The sequence below is a fragment of the Ursus americanus genome, chromosome 21 (genome assembly GCF_024610735.1).
Source record: "Ursus americanus isolate L20-20 chromosome 21, mUrsAme1.1.p, whole genome shotgun sequence".
Classification (NCBI taxonomy): domain Eukaryota; kingdom Metazoa; phylum Chordata; class Mammalia; order Carnivora; family Ursidae; genus Ursus; species Ursus americanus.
In genome coordinates this window covers 33388496-33409864 of record NC_142147.1, presented here as the reverse complement: position 1 = coordinate 33409864, position 21369 = coordinate 33388496, and the positions used below count along the sequence as shown (strand labels likewise).

Sequence of the window (21369 nt, the reverse complement as noted above, 5' to 3'; positions counted from 1 at the left end):
CCAGCCCACTGCTTGTTTTCATAAATGAAGTTTTATTAGAACGGAGCCATTCTGACCCCTGTTGGAGGAGGCCACTGAGCAGCACCCAGCCCCCCAACCTGATTTCTCACTTCCCAACCTAAACTCTCGAGGATGCCTACAATAAGATAATCACAAAAACAAACAAGCAAACAGAACAGAATCAACACTCTAATAGTCTATGCAGAGATTTTGACGTTCAGGGAAAATAAAATGGGAATAAACAAAAGGCAGACCTATATTATTGTACTGACATTATTATATTGTGTGGTTTCCTCCTCATGGGCCTGTGTTCTTCCACTCTAGGATAGGGTTTAGGTTTGTTTTTGTTTTGGCTTTGCAGATCCAAAAGGTCCATTAAAATCCTCCCAAGACAAAAGAGTAATTTTTGTCCAAAGAGACGCCAGCTTCCAGAACAATTAAATATTCATTCAGTCATTTCTTCGGCAGCCACTCTTTGGCAGAGTACTTGCTGTGTGCCAGGCAGTTCGATGGCTTAAGGACAAGCTTTACATAAAATCCACTCTTTATGAGTGCGTAATTCATTGATTTTAGTATATTTCTAGAGTTGTGCAACCATCCTCTTAATTCATCATCCTCAAAGTTTCCCTCTTGCCCATTTGAAGCCAATCCCTGCTCTCACCCCTGTCAACACAGCACTGGCTGGAGTAGGTTGCCTGTGGAAAGTACAGCCCACAGGGGGAGACACATTAAACAAGTAAACAACATAAGTGTGAGAATTCGGGGAAAGAATGCACACTGGGCCCTTGCAAAGGCTCTGAGGTGGGACAGAGCTTATCATTTTACAGTGATTACTGACAGTGTGGCCCAAACAAGGGGAATTAGGGGGAGAATGGTTCAAAATGAGGGCCGAGAGGCGGGTGGGGAGCAGAGCCTTATAGCACCTGGGTCAGTGCTGGGGTTCTGGAGTGCTACATAGGAGAGAGGCATGATCTATCTTGTGATTTGAGGAAAATTACTGTGGCTGCTCTTAGGAAACCAGAAGTTTTGGGTCAAAAGTACAAGTGGGGAAAAGACTATTGGAATGGCCTAGGCAAGAGGTGACATGTCCTAGCAGTGAGGGTGGAAAGAAAGGCATGGATTCAAAGACAGTTGGGACAATACACCCCTATCAGAATGGCTAAAGTAAAAAGTGGTGATAATACCAAATGCTGACAAGGATGTAGAGAAACTGGAGCATTCACATGCTGCTGGTGGGAATGTAAAATGGTGCAGTCACTCTGGAAAAGTTTGGCAGTTCCTTTCAAAACTAAAAATGGACTCACCATATGCTGCAGCAATTGCATTCTTGGGCATTTATCCCAGAGACATGAAGACTTATTTCCATGCAAGAACTTGTATATACATGTTCAGAGCACATTCATTTGAAATTCCTGCTCCTAGGAATCTACCCAAGAGAAAGGAACATATGTGTCTATACAAACACCTGTATGTGAAAGTTCGTAGCAGCATTATTCCTAATAGCCAACACTATTAACAACCTAGATGTGAATGCATAAACAAACAGGAGTGCATCCACACCAAAAAAGGAACTAAATACTAATTACACAACAACATGGATGGACTCCAAACCATTATGCTAAGTGAAAGAAACCAGACATAAGAAACGATGCACAGTAGGATTCCATTTATATGTAATATCCAGAAAAAAAATCTATAGAGACAGAAAGCAGATTAATGAGGCTGAGGGTGGGACAGACTGGGGATGGGGACTGACTTCATGGGGACGTGAGGGAACCTTCTGTGTTGATGAAAATGGTCTAAAACTGGGCTGTGGTGATGGCTGCACAACTCTATACATGTACTAAAATCAATGAATTATAGACTTCCAATGGGAAAATTTATGAAAATTATAGTTCAATAAAGTGGCTTGAAAAAGAAGATATTTAGACATGACCAGACTTTGAAATACTAGTGATCCTCCTTCTTCCATCCATTACAGTTCCGGGAGCACTCGGATCTGTCTTAGGGTCCAGGAGCACAGGGAGGGGAGGGCGTTGTGCTTTCAGTACGAAGAGAATCCTCCCGCTGGAGTAGGGACAGAATTCTGAGCACAAGGATAGCAGGGGCAAAGGCATGGAGGGTAGCATTGAGAAATGGCTCTGAGGAGGAAGAATGGCAGATCCTGTTGTTCCTGGTGAGAGAAGAGGCTTCTGGCTGCAAAAGTAGAGGCTGGTTCCACTGCCCTTTGGGGGACTGTCCTTGTGTTCTTGCTTTCACAGACCCCTCTGCCTTGTTCCGACCACGAAGATGCAGCAGAAAAGATATTTACCAGCCACCTTTGGCCACTGACATCGAGAAGATGAAAACCACTCATCTCAAGGAACAGAAGGCATTTGCCTTCATCAGAGAAATCTTGGGTAGGCAACCAAGGTCACCCACAAGTAGTCTCCCCACTCGCTGGTTGTCAGCACAGACTTGAACAGACAAAGCTGTAATATTTGACAAACCCACACTGCTTCTGGGCCTGTTTTCCTAAATACCAACTCATCCCTGCTTCTCCCCTACACTTAAAATCCCTTGGTGGCCCCACGTGGCCCTTAGAATAAAATCCAAACTCCCTACTGTGGCTCTGCCCACCCTGGGTCACCTCTTGCAGTCCCTTGTGCCCTGAGCTCAGTCACACCATGTTCTGCTGCTCCTGGGACTCCTTGCCCTCTGACCCAGGCCTTTGCCCAGGCTAATCTAATCTGCCTGGAATGTGCCTCCCCTCCTCCCCATCTTTTCTTCTGGCTAATTCTTGATTTTGTAATTCTCAGCCCAAAGACTGAAAGCCTCCCCAGACCTGCTGACCAGAAGCTTTCAAACATCACTGTGTTTCTTAGTCTGGGTTCTCCATAAGCAGATTGGGGTACAAATAGTTGGTTTGGGAGGTGATGCTGAGAAACGCTGGTAGAGAAAAGGAAAGTACAGAAGAGAAGGGAGGTGAAAGAAGGTGTGATGATGAGTGGGTTCCAGGGGGGAACTGGAGCTCAGTCCTCTGGGGACCTCTGTGGGGGCATGCAGTACATAGTCCTGGGTTGTCATTCACAGGTCACTGCTGAGGGCTGCTCTCGGGGAGAACATGGACCCTGCAGCACTCCCACCCTGCCTTCCCAATGGCTAAGCACAGACAGCCAGACAAATGCAGAGAGCAGGGGAGCTTGCATAGGAGTAGCAGCATGTTACAGAATAAAGAGAGCCCAGAGGTGTGGGCAGAGCCCCAGTTCATCCCAGGGAGGGGTTACTGGGATGTATATTCCCAGGCCCTGGACCCAGAGATTCTGGGTAAGGCTCTGCATCCCCCACAATCTGATGGCTGACATCCTAACCTAAATCTTTGTACATAAGGGGCCCTTACATCACACTCACCTGTCCACAGGTGAGCTCCATGAGGGCAGGGAACACAATTGTCATTTTCATTGCTCTATCCTCAATATTGCAACATGGCCCCATTGCAACAGAGCCCCATTTTTAAAAGATTCTTTTTAAGAAACGTTTATATAGCATGAATTCTGGGCAGGCACTATTTTTAAGTGCTTAATGAATATGAATTTGTTGACTCCCTCATTACGACCCTGTGAAAGAGAATTATTATCCCCATTTCACAGATGAGGAGAGTAAAGCAGAGGGGTTAAATCATTTGTAAAGGGCACACAGATAGGAAGTGGCAGAGTCAGGATTTGAACCCAGGCAGGAAGTTCATGATCTATGTACTTTACTTCTTCCCAATGTCTAAGGATTGGTTCCACTGTCACTAGCGGGGCAAGTAGCTGATCTACAAGTCCTCGACTATTCTGAGCTATATGCCATTCCATTTCCTACATTACGTTGGGTTTGGTGGGAGTTGGGGACTCTGCCTAACCAGGGACTATGCCTCCCTTTTCAGCATACCTGGGCTTCCTGTGGATGCTGCTGCTGGTTGCCTATGGGCAGAGGGACCCCAGCACCTACTACTTCAACAGACACCTTGAGCACAGCTTCACCCAAGGCTTTTCAGCTGTGTTAAGCTTCAAGGAGTTCTTCATATGGGCCAACACCACTCTTGTGAGCAACCTGTACAGTCATTACCCAGGTACTCTCCCCTCACCCCAGGACATGTGTCAACCCCCTTGTGCAGACTCCTTTCTAGGAACAGGAGTGGGTCACTGTCACCATCACCCTTACAGAGAACTAATAACCACAGGGCCATATGCTTTGAAGGAGAGACCCTCAAAAGGCTGTGTGTACACAAGAGAGGGGCTGATGCAGAGTGGAGGACTTCCTAAATGAGAGATAACCGAGCATGAATCGGCTAGGCAGAAACAGTATACCAGGCAGAAGGGACAACATGAAAAAAGGCAAGGCTGAAACACCACAGCACGTTCCTGGAATTACAAAGCATTGCATGTGGCTGCAGTGTAAGGTAGGAGTTGAGGACCAGTAAAAAGCAAAGCAGAAAAGAGAAATAGGGGCCAGATCATGAAGGGCGTCAGAAGTTCTATTTTATGCTTAAGGAAATGAGAAGGCATTGACAGTTTCTCCATGAGGAAGTAATACAATCAAATTTGCATTTAAGAAGGATCATTCCAGAATCATGTGGAAGTTGGAACAGAGAGTAGTTAGGATGTTGGGGAGAAATGATGGGGCTGATGCAGGGATGAGAGGCAGGGGTGAATAGAGAGATGAGCACGGGTGCAGACAACAGCGAAGAGGTGAGTTGATGAGCCTTGTTGACCACTAGGATGTGGGCATTGCGATAAAGGGCACAAAGGGTCTCCCAGCTGACGACTAGGTGGTGGGGGTACCATTCCTCAAGAGAAGTTATGCAGGAAGTAGTTCACACCTCAGGTGGGAAGATGGTGATGAATATAGCCTGTGATTGGCCATGAACTACTTACTCTTGACTGTTTCTACACTGGGTACACTGTAGTTCACATTAGCATCCAGGCCAGGATGCACCAAGACAATTTTGATGGCTAGGCTGACCCACCTGTTTTTACTCTCCAGGCTTTATCACTGATGGGAACTCTAAGCTGGTTGGCAGTGCCCAGATTCGCCAAGTGAGGGTCCAGGAAAGTTCGTGCCCTCTTGCCCCACAGCTGCAGGCTTCTCTTGATGGATGCCATGCACCATATTCCCTGGATATTGAAGACCTGTCAGACTATGGGGAAGGCTGGAATGCCTCCATACCCAATAACAGCAGTGGTTTTTCCCAGGCTTGGCAGTATCAGAGCCAGAGCCAACGCCGAGGGTATCCCATCTGGGGCAAACTCACTGTGTACCGGGGAGGAGGTTATGTGGTCCCCTTGGGGACTGGTCGTAAAAGCGCATCAAGGTAAGACTCACTTGACTCAAGTATGGCCAAGGAAAGCCATTGGTTAGAGTCCAGGTCTGATTAACAGGTGCAGCAAAGCTCATTCTTGTCATTGTAGGGAGGGACTGGGGGACTCGGAAGTATTCAGATTGTGTTTCCAATTCAGATTGAGGTCCCTGGAAACTGCAATCTCAGAGTCCCTCTCCAGCACTCTCAGCCTGGTGGGCTGAGTCTGGTGGCCTCTGCTAGAACCAGTATAGGGATGGGGAACTCTACCAGACAAAGCCACCACAGGCAGGTAAGAAGTGGCTAAGGCTCTTAACCTTAGCCAAGAATCATGCTTTTATGTGCAGTGAGTTACAGTACCAAGGAAGAACACTGAGTTTGGAGCATTCACTGTTTCTATAGTGATAGAAGCAAGCCTGCTCTTTGTCTGTAGGACGTCACCTTATCCCTTGAGGTTGCTCACTACAAACATAACCTTAAGAAATGGCTTGTGTAAAGCCCAACCAGGACCTTTCATTCCTGGAATACCCAACATGATTGTGCATGGACATCCAGAGCCCATGCAGACCGCTTCTCCCAGCACACTCCAGAGTTAGAAAGCCCTCAGTGTGAAGCCCTGGCACTGCTCCTGTTAGCTGTGTGGCCCCAGGCAAGTTAGTGAACCCACGTGCACCTCAGTCTTCTCAAGGAGCACAGGTAACAAACCCCCAAGGAGAGCAACTGGCAGGGGTCCTCTGGGATTAAGGACAGGACAGGAATAGTCAATTTCAGCATAAGAGGTATTTTCCTGCCACTTGCAACAACTGATATTCTCTCTTCTACACACCAAGCAGGACACAGAGCCAGTGGGCACAGGGTATATTTTAAAACAGGCCCATCACTATTGCTGCCAGTAATAACAGCTGTCACTATTACACACATGCGCGCGCGCTATTGCATTTTCTCTTCACAATGTTCCCAAAGCACTGGTGTTAACGCCATTGTAGATGAGGAAATGGAGTCCTGGAGAGGTTATTAGCTTGTCCAGGAGGCAGTCAGGATTTGAACCCTGGTCCCTCCAGCACATGCTCTTTCCACAACAGCAGTGGACAGATCTCCAGGAACTGGTCTCTTGTGAACTGCCAACCCAAGAGGGGTCTCTCTACTGCTGCTACTGCTGCCTGCCTAAGCCCCTGATTTTCTATGCAGTTCCTCTCACATAGTGGCCCTCAAGCTTGAAAAAACATCGCAATCCCCTGGAAGGCTCATCAAAACACAGATCCCCAAAACACAGATCCCCAAAACACAGATTCCCCAAGGGAGTTTGTTTAAGGGAGATCTGGGGTGGGGACTGAGAATCTGCATTTCTACCGAGTTTCCAGATGATGCGGATGTTGGCAGTATGGGGACCACACTTTGAGGACCTCTTCTCCAGCATCCAGGAGACCATGGGTGCCAAGACACTGCACCATTGGTGGGAAACTGTGATCACTCCAAGAAGCAGCCCCAAAGCCCATGGCCCAGGGCATGGAGCAGACAGAGCCAGAGGGAGAAATTTCTACAGGAAGCCCTGGGCGGAGGGGGCAGGGAGCCACTGTAGTTGATGTCCCTAAATAGCCCTCTTCCTACAGAATTCTCCAGTACCTCTTTGACAACACCTGGCTGGACAGCCTGACCAGAGCCGTTTTTGTGGAGTTCACAGTCTACAATGCCAACGTCAACCTGTTCTGCATCATCACTCTGACCCTGGAGACTAGCGCCCTCGGTGGGCAGCCTCGCCTGTGACCCTGTCTACAGTGTCCTGGAAGACAGACACCCCTCCCTCTGGGCCAGGGCTCCTGACCAGGCTGGGCCCCGCTGCCCCAGGGCCAGAGCTCGGGGGCCAATGGTTGTTTAGGAGATTCATGGGTGGGTCTTATTCTCCCTGGGCACCCAAAGGCCAGGTTCCAGGGCTGTTCCAGCCTTATTCCTAGTTGCCTCCACTTCTCTCTGGCCTGTCTCCCAAGATACCCGGAGGGAACCCAGTTGAGTCTGAAGGTAGCCCATCATCTTGAGCTTTCTGCTCTGGAGAAGGCAGGCAGGGGGGCTGGCAGTGAAGGGCTGGGGAGGGGGTGACCTGGTAAAAGATAATTTCACCTAAAACAACATTTTACAATGAGTACCTCAACCTACAGGGCGAAGTATATTTTACAGCATATTCCAACACACACACACACACACACACACACACACACACACACACACACACGATATATAACTGAGACAAAAGCTTCAAAAATATTTCCCTTCACTACATGTAAGGTACTCTGATATTTTGTGCTCTGCTCTATTTCTTTCTCCCCATTTCCTATCTTCCACCTTCTTTTAACGCTACCAAAATCTATTGAAAACACTGACCTAAAGCTTCCTCAGCTAATAACCAATTTTCCTAAATTCAACTGCCTCTCCTTTAAAAATTAAAGTTTTTAGTATCAAATTACATTTTTAATAAAACTAGTACATGCCTGTAGTTCCTTAAATTTCAGAACAGTGTAAACTGAAAAGTAAAAGGCCTTCAACTTCCATGATCACTGGCCACTGTCAAACACTTCTTTCAAATCCTTTTGTGGGGGGGTATTGTATCCTTGTGTTCTCCTACTTCTTTTTGCCACCTTTGTGGCCCTTAAGGACCAATTAAACAGCCTGTCCTCAAACACATCTGATTAAATTATGTGTTTCTACAAATGAGAAGTGAGGAGTGGGTTTCAGGTCTGGTTGGCTCAAGCAGTTCCATGTCGGCAAGGACTCAGGTTGTTTGTGTCTCTCCATTCTGACATTCTCGGGGTTGGCTTTGTCTTCAGAGGCAGCAGCCTAATCAAACTGGGTTTTTTTTTAAATCATTACTAAAATATCGTTACAATATCCCCCCAAAAGGAAAAGACACACAAATGGATGAAAGATGATTCAAAAGAAGGTTGAATTTTAGGTATATTGGTCAATAGGTAAATTGATCTTTAGTGAACTCTCTTTAGGTGAACCAGCTTTAAGTGAGCCAGACTGAAGTAAATGAATGTTAAGTAGGTGGGTGGGCTTTGGCTGGAGGTGACAGACGGCACAAATGACTGACATCAGATGCAGAGGATAGGGAGTGTCTCTTCCAGCCCAGCTTCCTGCATCCCCTCTAATATGTTCATTGTCTGTGACATCCACTATGTGTCCAGTCCCTTGGGTCTGTAGGTCTAAAGGACCTTTACCTTCTCTTTCACCCTGGCCAGCCCTCAGAAGGGCCTGAGTTTGCATCGTGCCACTGATGACTTCTAGTCAGAAGCGGTGGCTCTGAGAGGATGGGTGACCGGGAGTGAGCACAGCATGTTTTGCTTCCCAGGAACCTTCTTTACACATGTGAACCTACAGAGCCTGCGCCTGTACCCCTTCACTGACGGCTGGCACCCCTTCATGGTAGCAGCAGAGGCCATCTACCTCCTGTTCCTCCTCTACTACATTATTGTGCAGGTGAGGGGTAGACTACAGCTCCATGGGATGGAGGCAGCAGTGTCCCTGTCCCCTCTCACACACCTTCCCCAGAGTGAGGCCTGAAGAAGGGAGGGGGAGCATTCTGCTAACCTGTTTGCCATGGCACCCGTTTGGTCCTTCTGTAGTCCTGAGGGCTGACCCAGCTCAGGGACCAGCTTTCAGCACCTGTCAGGAACTGGGACTCAGAGGGTAGTCCTTGCTGGGTGGGGAAGGGAGAGGAACTGAGACCTTCGAAAAATGTCAAAAGTAGCTGGCAGTTCACATGTGGTCCCTGGAAATTAGGAAAAGTCCCCTTTGCTACCTTTAAATACTACCATGTTGCAAAATGAAGGTGCAGATGTTGATAACGATGGTGGTTTGAGGAAGCTGGGGACTTATTTGAAACTCGGTATATGCCCCCGCCCCTGCCCCACCAAAAATGCAAATCAGACATCTTGAAGGGCATCCCCATCCCCTGCTCAACAGCCGCAACAACCACTTTAAAGTAAGAATGATACTTTGAGTGTTTACCACGTGATAGAAATTGTGCAAAGAACCTTGAGTGGATTTTCCCCTTTAATACCAGGAGAAAGATTCTATTGGCTCCACTTCACAGAGTAGGAAGCTGAAGTCCAGAGACATTAAGGAATTTATCCAAGGCCAAAATTGAATCCAGAGAGTCTGACCCCTGAATTCGACACTCAACCCCTCTGTCGCACCTCAGACTCATGAACCTGGATCCCCCAGGGCCTCTGAGCATCACCAATGCAAACCCAACAGGGAACAGTCATCAAATAACAACCTGAAAACATCAAAGGAGGCCCCTCCACCACGCATCCCTGGGGTCACTCCACCCATCTGGACTGCCCTCACCCTCTGCCTGCAGCTGCCACAAAACACTTCTTTCCAAAGCCCTCAAATCTTTCTCAAAATGCCACTTAAGCAATTCTTAAATTCTTCCCCCTCCTCCATCCCTTTATAATGGAGGCAAACTTCAGCCTCTTAGCAGTCAAGCACAAATCCTTCCTCCATAAGTAGGGAGGAGGAGGGAAACGGAACAGACCATGGAAGATTCTCTTTAGCGGGAGGGAAAAAACCGGGAAGGAGGCCTAGTCTTGCACAGCATAATTCCTCTGGACGTGTGACACCTGATGGGGAAAGAGGATTAAAAACAAAGTCTCCTGCCAATCTAGAAAACCTCTCCACAGAGGTAGAAAGAAAAAAAAACTATTTTAACAAAATTACTCATTTTTAATTGTGGTAGATAAATATATGTAACATAAAATGTACCACTTTAAACATCTTTAAATGTTCAGCTCAGTGGTATTACGTACATTCACATCGTCGCGCAACCATCACTACCATCCATCTCCAGAATTTTTTTCCTCTTAGAAAACTGAAACTGTACCTGTTAAACAATAACTCCCGACTTCCCCCTAAGAAAACAACTTTTCTTGTTGAATAAGCATTACACTAGAATGTGTTGCGCATCCCAGGCAATCCACTAAGAGTTTCCAAAGACAGAAAGGGGTCTCGCCCTTGCATCTTGCCAGGCACAGAGGACCCATTACATATTCATCCTTAAGATAAACAGTAATTAATCCTCAAGAGGATTTATGCCATCTTCTGTCCCACTAGTCCACCCTAAATTCACCTGGTAACTGGGGTGGTCACTTGTGTTTGCTAACTGCCTTTATCAAAAGGAAAAATAAATGTACATGTTCACAGTAGGCTGTCATTTTGCAACCTGGAGCCAGGTGCCTACCATTTGGCTTCTACGCTCCCAGGGAAACTGGGAGTGAAGGGCACTACCTTCCTTCAGGTTCACACTTCAAAGAGAAAGCCCCCAGGTCCTTTAAAAAAATATTCCTGAGGCTAGTTTAACTTTCAAAAAGATTTACATACATGTCAAAGGTCCAGAGAAAGATTTCACAACTACAAGTTTTCTAAAGTAAATGCTCTATGAAAGGGTGAGAGGCTCGTTCCCATTCCCCAATTTTTTGCATCAGAGATAATTAAATGTTTTTCTTGTTAGATGCTGTTTTTACTCTTATGTGCCCCCAAATTCTGCAGCCCAAGTTGGTGATGAAAGCAGATGGGGTCTGTGCACAAGGCTGGGGAGAGGCCCCAGGCACTCTATGGCTTCTCTATTGAAAAGCCTTTCCAGGGGCGCCTGGGTGGCTCAGTCGTTAAGCGTCTGCCTTCGGCTCAGGGCATGATCCCAGGGTCCCGGGATCGAGCCCCACATCGGGCTCCCTGCTCTGCTGGGAGCCTGCTTCTTCCTCTCCCACTCCCCCTGCTTGTGTTCCCTCTCTTGCTGGCTGTCTCTCTGTCAAATAAAATAATAAAATCTTTAAAAAAAAAAAAGAAAGAAAGAAAGAAAAGAAAAGCCTTTCCAGGATACAGTAGGCCCTGGCTGGAGGGTCATCTTGGCTGGTTTGGACAGCCATGGTGGAAGGGGTGGGGAGGCACAGTTCTGGCTACAGCATTTGGTAGAACCTCCAGCTCCTTTCCCAGGGCAAGCTCATGAGGAAACAGAGGTGGTCCTATTTCCATAGCAAGTGGAATCTTCTGGAGCTAACCATCATTCTGGCCAGCTGGAGTGCCTTGGCGATGTTTGCAAAAAGGGCCATCCTTGCAGAACGTGACATCCAGCACTACCGGAACCATGGGCAAGAGTAAGTCGCTCTGCCTCTGCCCCCAACTCCCACACTAGACCTGCTTCCTCGGGCTCTGTGGCCCCGGGGTCGGCGGGGGTGGGGTGCGGCTTTTGAAATCTTGTTGATCCTCAGAGGATCAGGGTCACTCTTTAAAAACATAACTATAGCTACCACTTAGACTCAGGCTTGGGGCCTGACATATCTGCAGTTGAGAGGGCTCTTTAAGACAAAATAGAACAATATCTTACTGTAGCAAATCTTACCAAAACATAAGATCATGCGACATCCTGTGAAGGTCCCTGCCCAAAAGATGTAGTAGCACACCAGTCTGCCTACATCTGCTACCATTTACAAAGTGTCCACTCTGCTAGGCAGGATGCACTAGTCCACCAGATGCTCACGAGAACCCACGGAGGTAGATGTTGTTACTACCCAAATGTGGGTTTGCCTCTTGGTGGATATCGAGCCAAAAGACACGACCAAGCCAAAAGAGTAGGAAAAGGAAGGATCTTACTTGCAACAAGTAAAGGAGAACACTAAGGATCTTTCCCAAAGCAGTGTCTCCCCAAACCACAAATTTGGGGAAGATTTCAGGTGAAGGTGAAAACATATTCATAAAGGGCTTGTGTGCACAATGGGGAATACAGCGTGGCATCGGGGCAGAAGTCATCTTAGGGTAACTGAGTCCAGGTCAAAGTCACTAGGGTCAGCATTATCAATTCTCTGGCTTTAGTTGGTCTGGTATCTGAGTACTCAAGGGAGTTTAGATCCTGCAAAGAGAACTCAAGAATGTACATCAGACCAATCTTGGCTTTGTTTTAGCACTGAATGTCCCTGATGATCAAACTGTCTCCTGGCCTGATAATGGCTGTTTTATTCTTATATTCATTCACAAGATGACTGGGGGCCTAAAATGACTTCCTATTGTCAAGAAAGCTAGGTCTTTCTGTTCCTGGGGACCCTAACTCTTTCTGCTTACATTAACACTACTCCATTTTTCAAATAAAGAAATTGAAGGGATGCCTGGTTGATTCAGTCAGTTAAGCATCTGCCTTTGGCTCAGGTCATGATCCCAGGGTCCTGCAACCGGCTCCTTGCTCAGTGGGGAGCCTGCTTCTCCCTCTGCAGGCTGTTCCCCCTGCTTGTGTTCTCTCTTTCTCTGATAAATAAATAAATAAACAAACAAACAAACAAATAAATCTTAAAAAAAAAAAAAAGAAAAGAAATTGAAGCTTACAGAGCTAACTTCCCCAAGCCACAGAGCTAAAAGGTGGTAGAGAAGTAACTTAAACCTAGCTTATGTGAGGGGCTCAGTCAGTAGAGCATATAACTCTTGATCTTGGGGTTGTAAATTTGAGCCTCCTGTTGGGTGGAGGGATTACTTAAAAATAAAATCTTTAAGGGGTACCTGGCTGGCTCAGTCAGTAGAACACGTGACTCTTAATCTCAAGATCATAAGTTTGAGCCTTATGTTGGGTGGAGAGATTACTTAAAAAATAAAAAAAAAACTTTTTTAAACCCCCAAAACCTAGCTTGTGTGTCTCTAGGATCCCAATCCTTACTTCAAACCATTGTGTTTCTTGACTCACCCACTGATTTTATTGATATGGATAACATTTATTTATTGTTGGATGTTGTACACTGTTATGAAAACACCACTTTAAAAGCATTATCTCATCTACTTTAATATTCCCAAAACTTCTAAAAGATAGAATTATGAACATCTTTTTTTTTTTTTTTTTTTTTTTTTTTACAGATAAGGAGATTAGAGGCTCAGAAAGGATGTCTGTCCAAGGTCACAGAATTTGGAAATGAAAATGCAGGGCCTGTAATTTGAATTTGGCATTCCTAACCTATACCCTAGGCTGGCTCATTTAGCTCACAAACCCTCACTGAGCTCTGAATGGCATAAGAGAGGATTAGGTATTTTAAAAGAGGCAGGAAAAAGGTGCTGCAGGAGCCAAAGGAGGAAGCAGCCATCCATACCAGTAGCCCTAATTGGCTCAAAGGGAAGGAAGATTCTGGAAGGTGGGAGAATAGGTAGAAGGGTAGCTTTCATTCTGGCATTATAAATGTATAGTAAATGCTCTTATAAACTTGAGATCATATGATTTTGTTACCTAATGACAAAGGATAGTTGGAAGAAAGGCAGACAGGGACAAGGGGCCCCGCCCTAAGAGGAAACCACCCTTAAAAGGATTTTACACCACCCTGGAAGGAGCCCTCCACCCTTTCCCGCTGATGGATGGCAAAAACCTGATTGGATGACAGGTGCATGGAGGGTTTATCAGATTAAAACAGCTGGACAACAAGCCCATAAAGACCCCTAGACTTAGAAACTCCAGTGGCAAGCCTCTCAAGTCCCCTCCCTCTTCAGGAGCTTTGTATTATCACTTTACTATTGCTCAATAAACTTTGCTTTGCTGCCCACCACTCATTGTCTGGTCTACCTCTTCATTCTTTGAAGTGGTATGACCAAGAACCATAGGCACCAAAGGAAAAGCAAATCCTGTAACAATAACCTGTTCTCCACCCATGTCACCAGATATAGGTCTATTACATTGCACTTTTTAAAGTAGGCTCCATGCTCTGCGTGGAGCCCAACATGGGGCTTGAACTCACAACCCTGAGATCAAGACCTGAGCTGAGATCAAGAGTGGGATTCTTAGTCAACGGAGCTGCTCAGGCACCCTTCGTTCTATGTTGTTTTAATGAGACACCAATATTAAGACTGAATTAAAAGTACAAATACAGGAAGAGAAGGGAATGAAGGGCAGGGTGGGAGGGCAGGAAGGACCCAGACTTTGGAATCAGACATGCCTGGATTCCAACTTTCATTCTTCCACCACTACTTATGTCACTAGCTCTGTGACCTTGTGCCAACTCTTTGCCCTTATCTGTAAAACAGACAGCAATACTTACCTTATCCAGTGGCCTTGAAAGTCAATTGAGATAATGCAGTTGAGGTTCATTAGGCCCTTACTTTGCACAGAAACTGAATGGTACCTCCATCCTTCCTTCAAGTGCAAGGACAGTGCAGACATACACTCAGACAAGTGTGAGGGAGGACATGGCATCCAGGGATCCCGACACAGGAGGGGAGGCTCACAGAATGCCCTCACTTCCATCTTCTTGGCACTGGGAGGATTCCTCCTTTGCCATTCTTTCACAGCTCTGCAGCCATTAACCAAAAATGTTAGGTAATGGTCCTGTGACTACCATCATCACCCCTATCATAGGCATCATCCTCACCATGCTTTTTACTACCATCAACATCATCCTCACTACCACCATCATCCTTATCATTATCACCTCCACCATCACTAGTGTCATCCATAGCATAACCATCATCCCCACCATCACCATCATCACCAGCTCTTCATTACCTAGCTCGGGAAATTGGACCAGTTCTATCTACCAGACCTACTGTGGGAAGTGATGGCCTCTGAGATCATGATAAATCTAATCCTGCATCCTGGGATGAGCTGAGCCCAAATGAGCTCTGGCTGAGCTTCTCATAGTCTCTGAGACCCAGTCTCCTCTTTTGGTCCCACAGGGGGATCAGTTTCGGTGAGACAGCAGCGGCTGATGCTGCCCTTGGCTACATCATTGCCTTCTTGGTACTGCTGTCCACAGTGAAGCTTTGGCATCTGCTCAGGTTGAACCCCAAAATGAACATGATCACTTCAGCCCTGCGCCATGCTTGGGGGGACATTTCAGGGTTTATCATCGTCATCCTTATCATGCTTCTGGCTTACTCCATTGCGGTGAGTGCTTCAGGGCTAGTCTCCTTAGAAGCAAAGGCTTCTCAGTGGTGGGGGGTTGAGGGTTACGGTTAAGATGACTTTGGTACCTGAGGGAGATAGTGGAGCTTCTGAGTCCAGGGCTTTTTAGCTGGGAGCTCATAAACCGGCCGCCCCAAACGACAAAGGCTGGAGACCTCAGTTGGGTAAGAGTGAGGAGGTATAGTCTCTAAGACCGAAAGGGCCGACTACCTCCAATAAAGGATTCCTTTCTGTATCTAGACCCTGCCTGGATGTGCCAATTCTCCTGACATCCCAATTGCTCAGACATACACGGAACATTCCCTCTGTGTTGGGGGATGGGGGATGAATTGGGCAGAGATGGGGAAGTGAGGACAGACACATCTGCAGACTATGTCACTGCTTGATGCCTAACACATGAGGCATGAACTTAATAGGGCCAAAAATCATTTCATTCAGTCCAATTGACACTGAGAGATTCTTGGCAATCACATCTCTTTTGTGAATAAAAAAAAATGTTGTACTATCAACTCTTTTATTATCGATTAATGTGGGAAACAAAGACCCTCTGCCACATTTTGATCTCCATCTAAATATGCCCCCATCCTCTCCAAGCCCACATTCCCCATAATACCAGGGCTCCCACTCCTCTGTGACCCTTCACCCAATCCTGACCCACTCTCTACCCCAACCCCTCTCCCAGTTCTTGCCTTGGCCCCATCCAGTCTCACCTTCCAACATCCCTGACTTCCACAGCACCCAGGGGTCCCTCTTATCCTAGTCCCCATTCCCTCTCTAACTCTCTCCCCATTCCTCATTCTTTTCCTGTCCCTATCACCTCAACCCTGACTCCCTACTCTCTGACCCTACTTCATCTTCCTCTCTCACCCTGAGAAATGGGGTGAGGTGCGTTGATGCAGTGATGGAGGGTATATGCTAAAAAGTTGGTGTCTGGTTTTATCAAAAATACTTCACCTGACCCCTCAATTCACATGGATTTATTCAGTTCTCCATCTGCAGTGCAGGAGCTACAGGGATACTGCAGTGTCCTCTGGGACCAGAAGTCACCAACTCAGAGCCAAGGGACTGCTGGGCCTCCCTGACACAATAGTGGAAATCTTTGGGGGGAAGAGTGCAGTGGTGAGGAGAAAATATGGTGGGGGCGGGGCATAAGGCCCTGCCCAGGCAGAAGCCTGTTGTTATTCAACTCAACTGCCCCAGAGCAGAGAGGTTGGGGGCCTCAAAGAGCCTAGTTTCATCTCTGAGTCAGCCATGTGACTGAACATAATAGTGGCCTAGCAGATGATGCGCGAACCCCTGAAGTGCATACGCATCCCTTACAGAACTGGGTATGTACATACACCCACTTGCAAGCCGCTGTAGGTACAGCCAGGTCAAGGATATGGCTGACCCAGAACTCTGACTTTATTGTCAAACAACAGGCATTGGGGGTGGGGTGGGAGGGTCACTTGGTTTCTTTCTCTGTTCATGAGAACTCTTTCCATAACAGTCAAACTTAATATTTGGTTGGAAACTCCGTTCCTACAAAACCCTCTTTGATGCAGCAGAAACGATGATCAGCCTTCAGCTAGGAATCTTTAACTACGAGGAGGTAATGGGGTGTGGTGAGGTAGGGGTGGGGAACATAGACACTGCTGTCTATACCAAGCCTTTATAAAAATTAGAAAAAGCACCCTCCTCAAATGCTTCCTCCTGGGTGGATATTAGTCCTTGGGTCCATGGCCTGGCAAGCACAGGGCAACTTTGGGCAAATAAAATTGTTCTCCTTCCTCCAGGCAGACAGCCCCATACTAGGGCCCATAGTTTGCCCTGGGAACCCCTGCTTACAGAAGAACATCAGGCACTGACTACTCAGGAGAGGGCTGTGCTGGGAGGTCTCTAGAAGGGAGTGCTCCTGGCCCTAGCCAGATATGGTAGCTAAATTTGAAAATGGCAGCAGTAGGGAGTAGGGGGTGCTGTCCTTTTTCTCTCCTGGCAGCTCTTGAGAGCACCTGCCCATACTCTCAGCTGCCAGGCAAAAGGGGACCTTCCTGATTCCAGGCTCTGCCTAGTCTGGGAACCAGTTTTTCCTCTGAGGGTGCCTAGGGGAAGTGGCCACTAGGATACAGGACTCCTGGGCATGACTCTGGCTTTCTTCCCCCACAGGTCCTGGACTACAGCCCAGTGCTTGGCTCCTTCTTGATTGGGTCTTGCATCATTTTCATGACATTTGTGGTGCTGAATCTATTTATCTCTGTCATCCTGGTGGCCTTCAATGAGGAGCAAAAATATGATCAGGTAAGTCCCTTTGGCCTATTTTTCAACTGACCTTGAACTAGGAAGAGACTGAGCAGCATTAGACATTAAGGGGATTTGAAAGACCACTGTAGCCCAAAGCCCTCATTTCATGGGAGGGGAAACAGGTCCAGAAAGAGGAAATTACTTCCCTGAGATTACAAGCAAATGAAGGGCAAACTAGAATCAGGTCTCCGAATTCTTAAGATGGCACTTTGTTCATGACCTCAGTGATTCTCAGCCTTGCTTGTACATTAGAATCACGTGGGGGCTTTTGGGACATCTGCTACTGCACTGAGACCAATAAACACAGAGTCCCTGCGTGAATAAGTCAAACACTGGTATTTTTGAAATCTTCCCATGTGGTTTTAATATACAGCCGAGGCTGAGAACCTGTTAAAAAATGACTGAAGCAGATAACTTGGCGATACAAACTTTAGCACTTCATGAAGTGGACAGTCTCCATTCAGAGAAGTACAAATGGGATGGAAAGCAGGAAGCATTTACAGGATAAATAATAAAGAACAAGGAAAAGAAAAAAAAACCTGATTGGCTGGGGCCACACAGTCAACCTTGTTTGGGGTGAGACAGAAAAGAAAATAAGTATAGAGCCCAGAGGTGGCTTGGTGTTTGGGGACTGGTTGACCTGATATACTGCATTCTGGGCAGGGGAGAATTTACAGGGACACAAAAGTTCTGTAAGCTTCAGTTTGCTGTCATGGCAGGCCAGGGAGGAGCAGCTCCATCTTGGGCCCAGAAGTTTATTTCAACAAGTCATATGGTAACTAGTTTAAATTTTGAGAAGCTGGCAAACTACTTCCCAAAGAGGCTGCACACTTTCACGTTCCCAGCAGCAAGGCATGAGGGTCTTTGCACATAAGTTCCTAAGAGCCTCTGTTGGGGGTGATAGAGGGAATTTTATCATTCTCATCACTGGGTAAGAAGGAACCTCATGGGGATAAAGGTGGGAGCACACACCCTTGGGATTCTCAGAAGGGGACTCCCAACACAAAATTGACTCTAAATACTGAAGTGACTTTGGCAGAAACCAAATTGGACAATAAAACCATGGTTTACCCTTAGAAAGAAAGAGAAGCCCCCAAAGAGGATGGTTCTATGTATGTCACACGGTTCTTTTTCCCTCTTCAGCTGTCAGAGGAAGGAGAGATTGCCGATTTGTTGCTGATGAAAATACTCGGTTTCCTGGGTATTAAATGTAAAAGAGAGGAGCCTGGAAACAGCAGTGAGCAGCCCAAATAGCAGTCAGAGGCCCAGTCCCCTCCACCTGTACCGGCTGCACCCAAGGGTTAAGCTCTTCGTCCACACATAAGCATCCACAGAGGGGGAAGGCCAGAGCCTTAGACCTATGTTTACTGGTGATTCTACAGTCTTTCTGTATGTTTTTCTGTGTGCATAGAAAATTCACCAAGCCTGGCAAGTGAAAAAATAAGAAAAAAATATATACATATATGTGCAATTACCACTACTATGATAGACTGTTTGTTCAAATGTATTTCCTTCTAGAAATAAAATAAATATTGTCTGGAGTTTGGGAAAAATAATCTCTTTGGACTATTTCATCTTCTTGGTTGGTCAGGGATTTGCTTCTGAATGATTCTGGTTCAAGGTTTCTCAAACTGTGTCCAAAAGATGTTAACGGCCGTCATGTAAGTTGGCTACAGTTGCCAGAAAAAAGTAGGTGACTTAAAATAACAAATATTTATGGTCTCTGTTCTGGAGGATAGAAGCCCAAAATCATGGTGTCAATGTGGACATGTTCTCTCTAAGACTCCGGAGAAGAGGCTTCTCTTCCAGCTTCTGTGTCCTTTGGTGTTCCTTGGCTTGAGGATGCATCATTCTTATTTCTGATTGTGTCTTCACATGGCCTTCTTCCTTGTCTGTCCCTGTGTTTCTTTTCCTCTTATAAGCTGTCTAGTCCTACTGCATTGAGGGCCCATCCTACTTCATTATGACCTCATCTTAACTAATTATATCTGCAACAACTCTATTTCCAATTTTGATCACATTTTGAGTATTGGGGGTTAGGACTTCAACATGTCTCTAATGAACAAAATTCAACACAACAGGTGTCATTCCCTCAGAAATCTTTCTGAATCAAACAAATGTGAGAAACACACTTGTATAAAAGGTTATACAAGTTCTTTGGTATGGGAATTGTCAGAGTTTTTAATATACTAAACGGGCACTGTGAGTCTCCTGGGATGAAATGAGCAGGAGAGATAATGTGTATAATGACTCCCAAACTTTTCTGACCCAGGCATCCAGTATTGCAGCACCTCAGTCAGAACTAGGGTTCCTTAGATGATACTTTGGGAATTGTTGATCTATACCAGTGGCTCACAACCTTGGCTGCATGCTAGAATCCCCAGACTTCATTCCAAAACATCAGAACCTCTGGGCTAGGACCCAGGCAACAACAGTTTTAAAGCCTCCCCAGATGATTCCAATGTGCAGTCAGACTTGATAAACATGCTCTAAATTCTCAGAACCACAGATCTAGATAATAAAAGGCTTTCAGGCGTCTGTGTGGATAAGGGCACATTTCTCTTCCTCCATGCAGGGGACACATCTCACATATCCTCTCCAGCTCACCCATCTGGTCCCTCCTCCTCACATACCTGTGGTAACAGATCCTCCAGGCTGCCTGCCCCAAATCCATCTCATGCTTTCCTCCTTGCTATCAAAACCCAACTTTGTTCAGGTAGACCTCTATCCCTTTCCCACATGACTCATGGGAAAGTGACCCTGTAGCTACCTAAGGTAAATGCTGATTTGTCTTAGTAATAATAATCCATTTCCCTTGATGTGAGGGATTTAGGGTAGTCACATGACCCAATTCCCGCCAATGAAAATTGAAGTCTCCAGGACACTTCCTGAAAAGGTCTACTTGCTAATAAAAAGAGACACATAGACATGGGGTCTTATGCTGCCAGATATTGTCTGGTCTGAGCAAGACTCCTGGAACTTTGGCAGCTATCTTGAGACCATAGGGAGCAATCCGAAGATAGCAGAGCAGAAAGATGAATGCTTGATGACTGACTTAATCAACCCTGGAGCTGAACTACTGCTTTCTAACTGGATGAGAGCTTAAATGACTTTTTACGACAGTTGAATCAGGATCCCACCCTGACAATAAAAAACAAAACAAATAAATCCAGGATCCTTTATAAAGAGCCACACAACATGGAACATACACAAAACCTTGGGGATTTCATCATCTTCTATCCAGCCAAACCCCATCGTCCATTCTTTATTGTGTCAGGTATGAACATCAGCTATATGTGCGGAGATGTTCATCAAATAACCCATAACAAGGTATATGCACACGTCCCAATAGGCTGGTACAGACACCTATCCCAGATATGTACAGTCTGGTTTTTTAAGATTTTATTTATGTATGAGGGAGAGGGGAAGGAAGGGAGGGAGGGAGGGAAAGAGAGAGAGAGCAAGCATGAGCTGGAGGAGAGGCAGAGGGAGAAGCAGACTACTCGCTGAACAGGGAGCCTGAAGTGAGGCTCAATCCAGGACCCCAGGATCATGACCTGAGCTGAAGGCAGACACTTAACCAACTGAGCCACCCAGGTGCCCCCATACAGTCTGTTTTAAATAGGGAAAGTTCTAAGATCTGGAGAAGTTGTAAGTTCTTCATCTCTCTCATCTTTCCTATCTACTCTCCACTCCTTTACTGACTGTAAATATCAAACTGTCAACTCCTTCAATTGTATTGTTATGAGAGAAAAAAAAAAAAAGCTTAAAGAGTTGAGTGGGCCCCTTCTGAGATATTTGAAAGAAAAGACCACCAGCAATTTTCAGGTGTCTGTACCAAATGTACTATGAG

The 21369-nt window shown here is 46.2% G+C and overlaps 1 protein-coding gene across 1 annotated transcript in view; it reads left to right on the top strand.

Moving 5' to 3' along the window:
- LOC123791343 (polycystin-1-like protein 2) overlaps positions 1 to 18849 on the top strand; it is an 88757-nt gene extending 69908 nt beyond the window's left edge. The window contains 10 exon segments of the mRNA XM_087870637.1: positions 2262 to 2399; positions 3908 to 4093; positions 5008 to 5335; positions 6931 to 7064; positions 8664 to 8791; positions 11309 to 11469; positions 15008 to 15218; positions 16726 to 16827; positions 17382 to 17513; positions 18660 to 18849. Coding sequence (XP_087726763.1) covers positions 2262 to 2399; positions 3908 to 4093; positions 5008 to 5335; positions 6931 to 7064; positions 8664 to 8791; positions 11309 to 11469; positions 15008 to 15218; positions 16726 to 16827; positions 17382 to 17513; positions 18660 to 18770 — 1631 coding nt within the window. The 3' untranslated portion in view covers positions 18771 to 18849.
- Positions 18850 to 21369: the final 2520 nt, after the last annotated feature.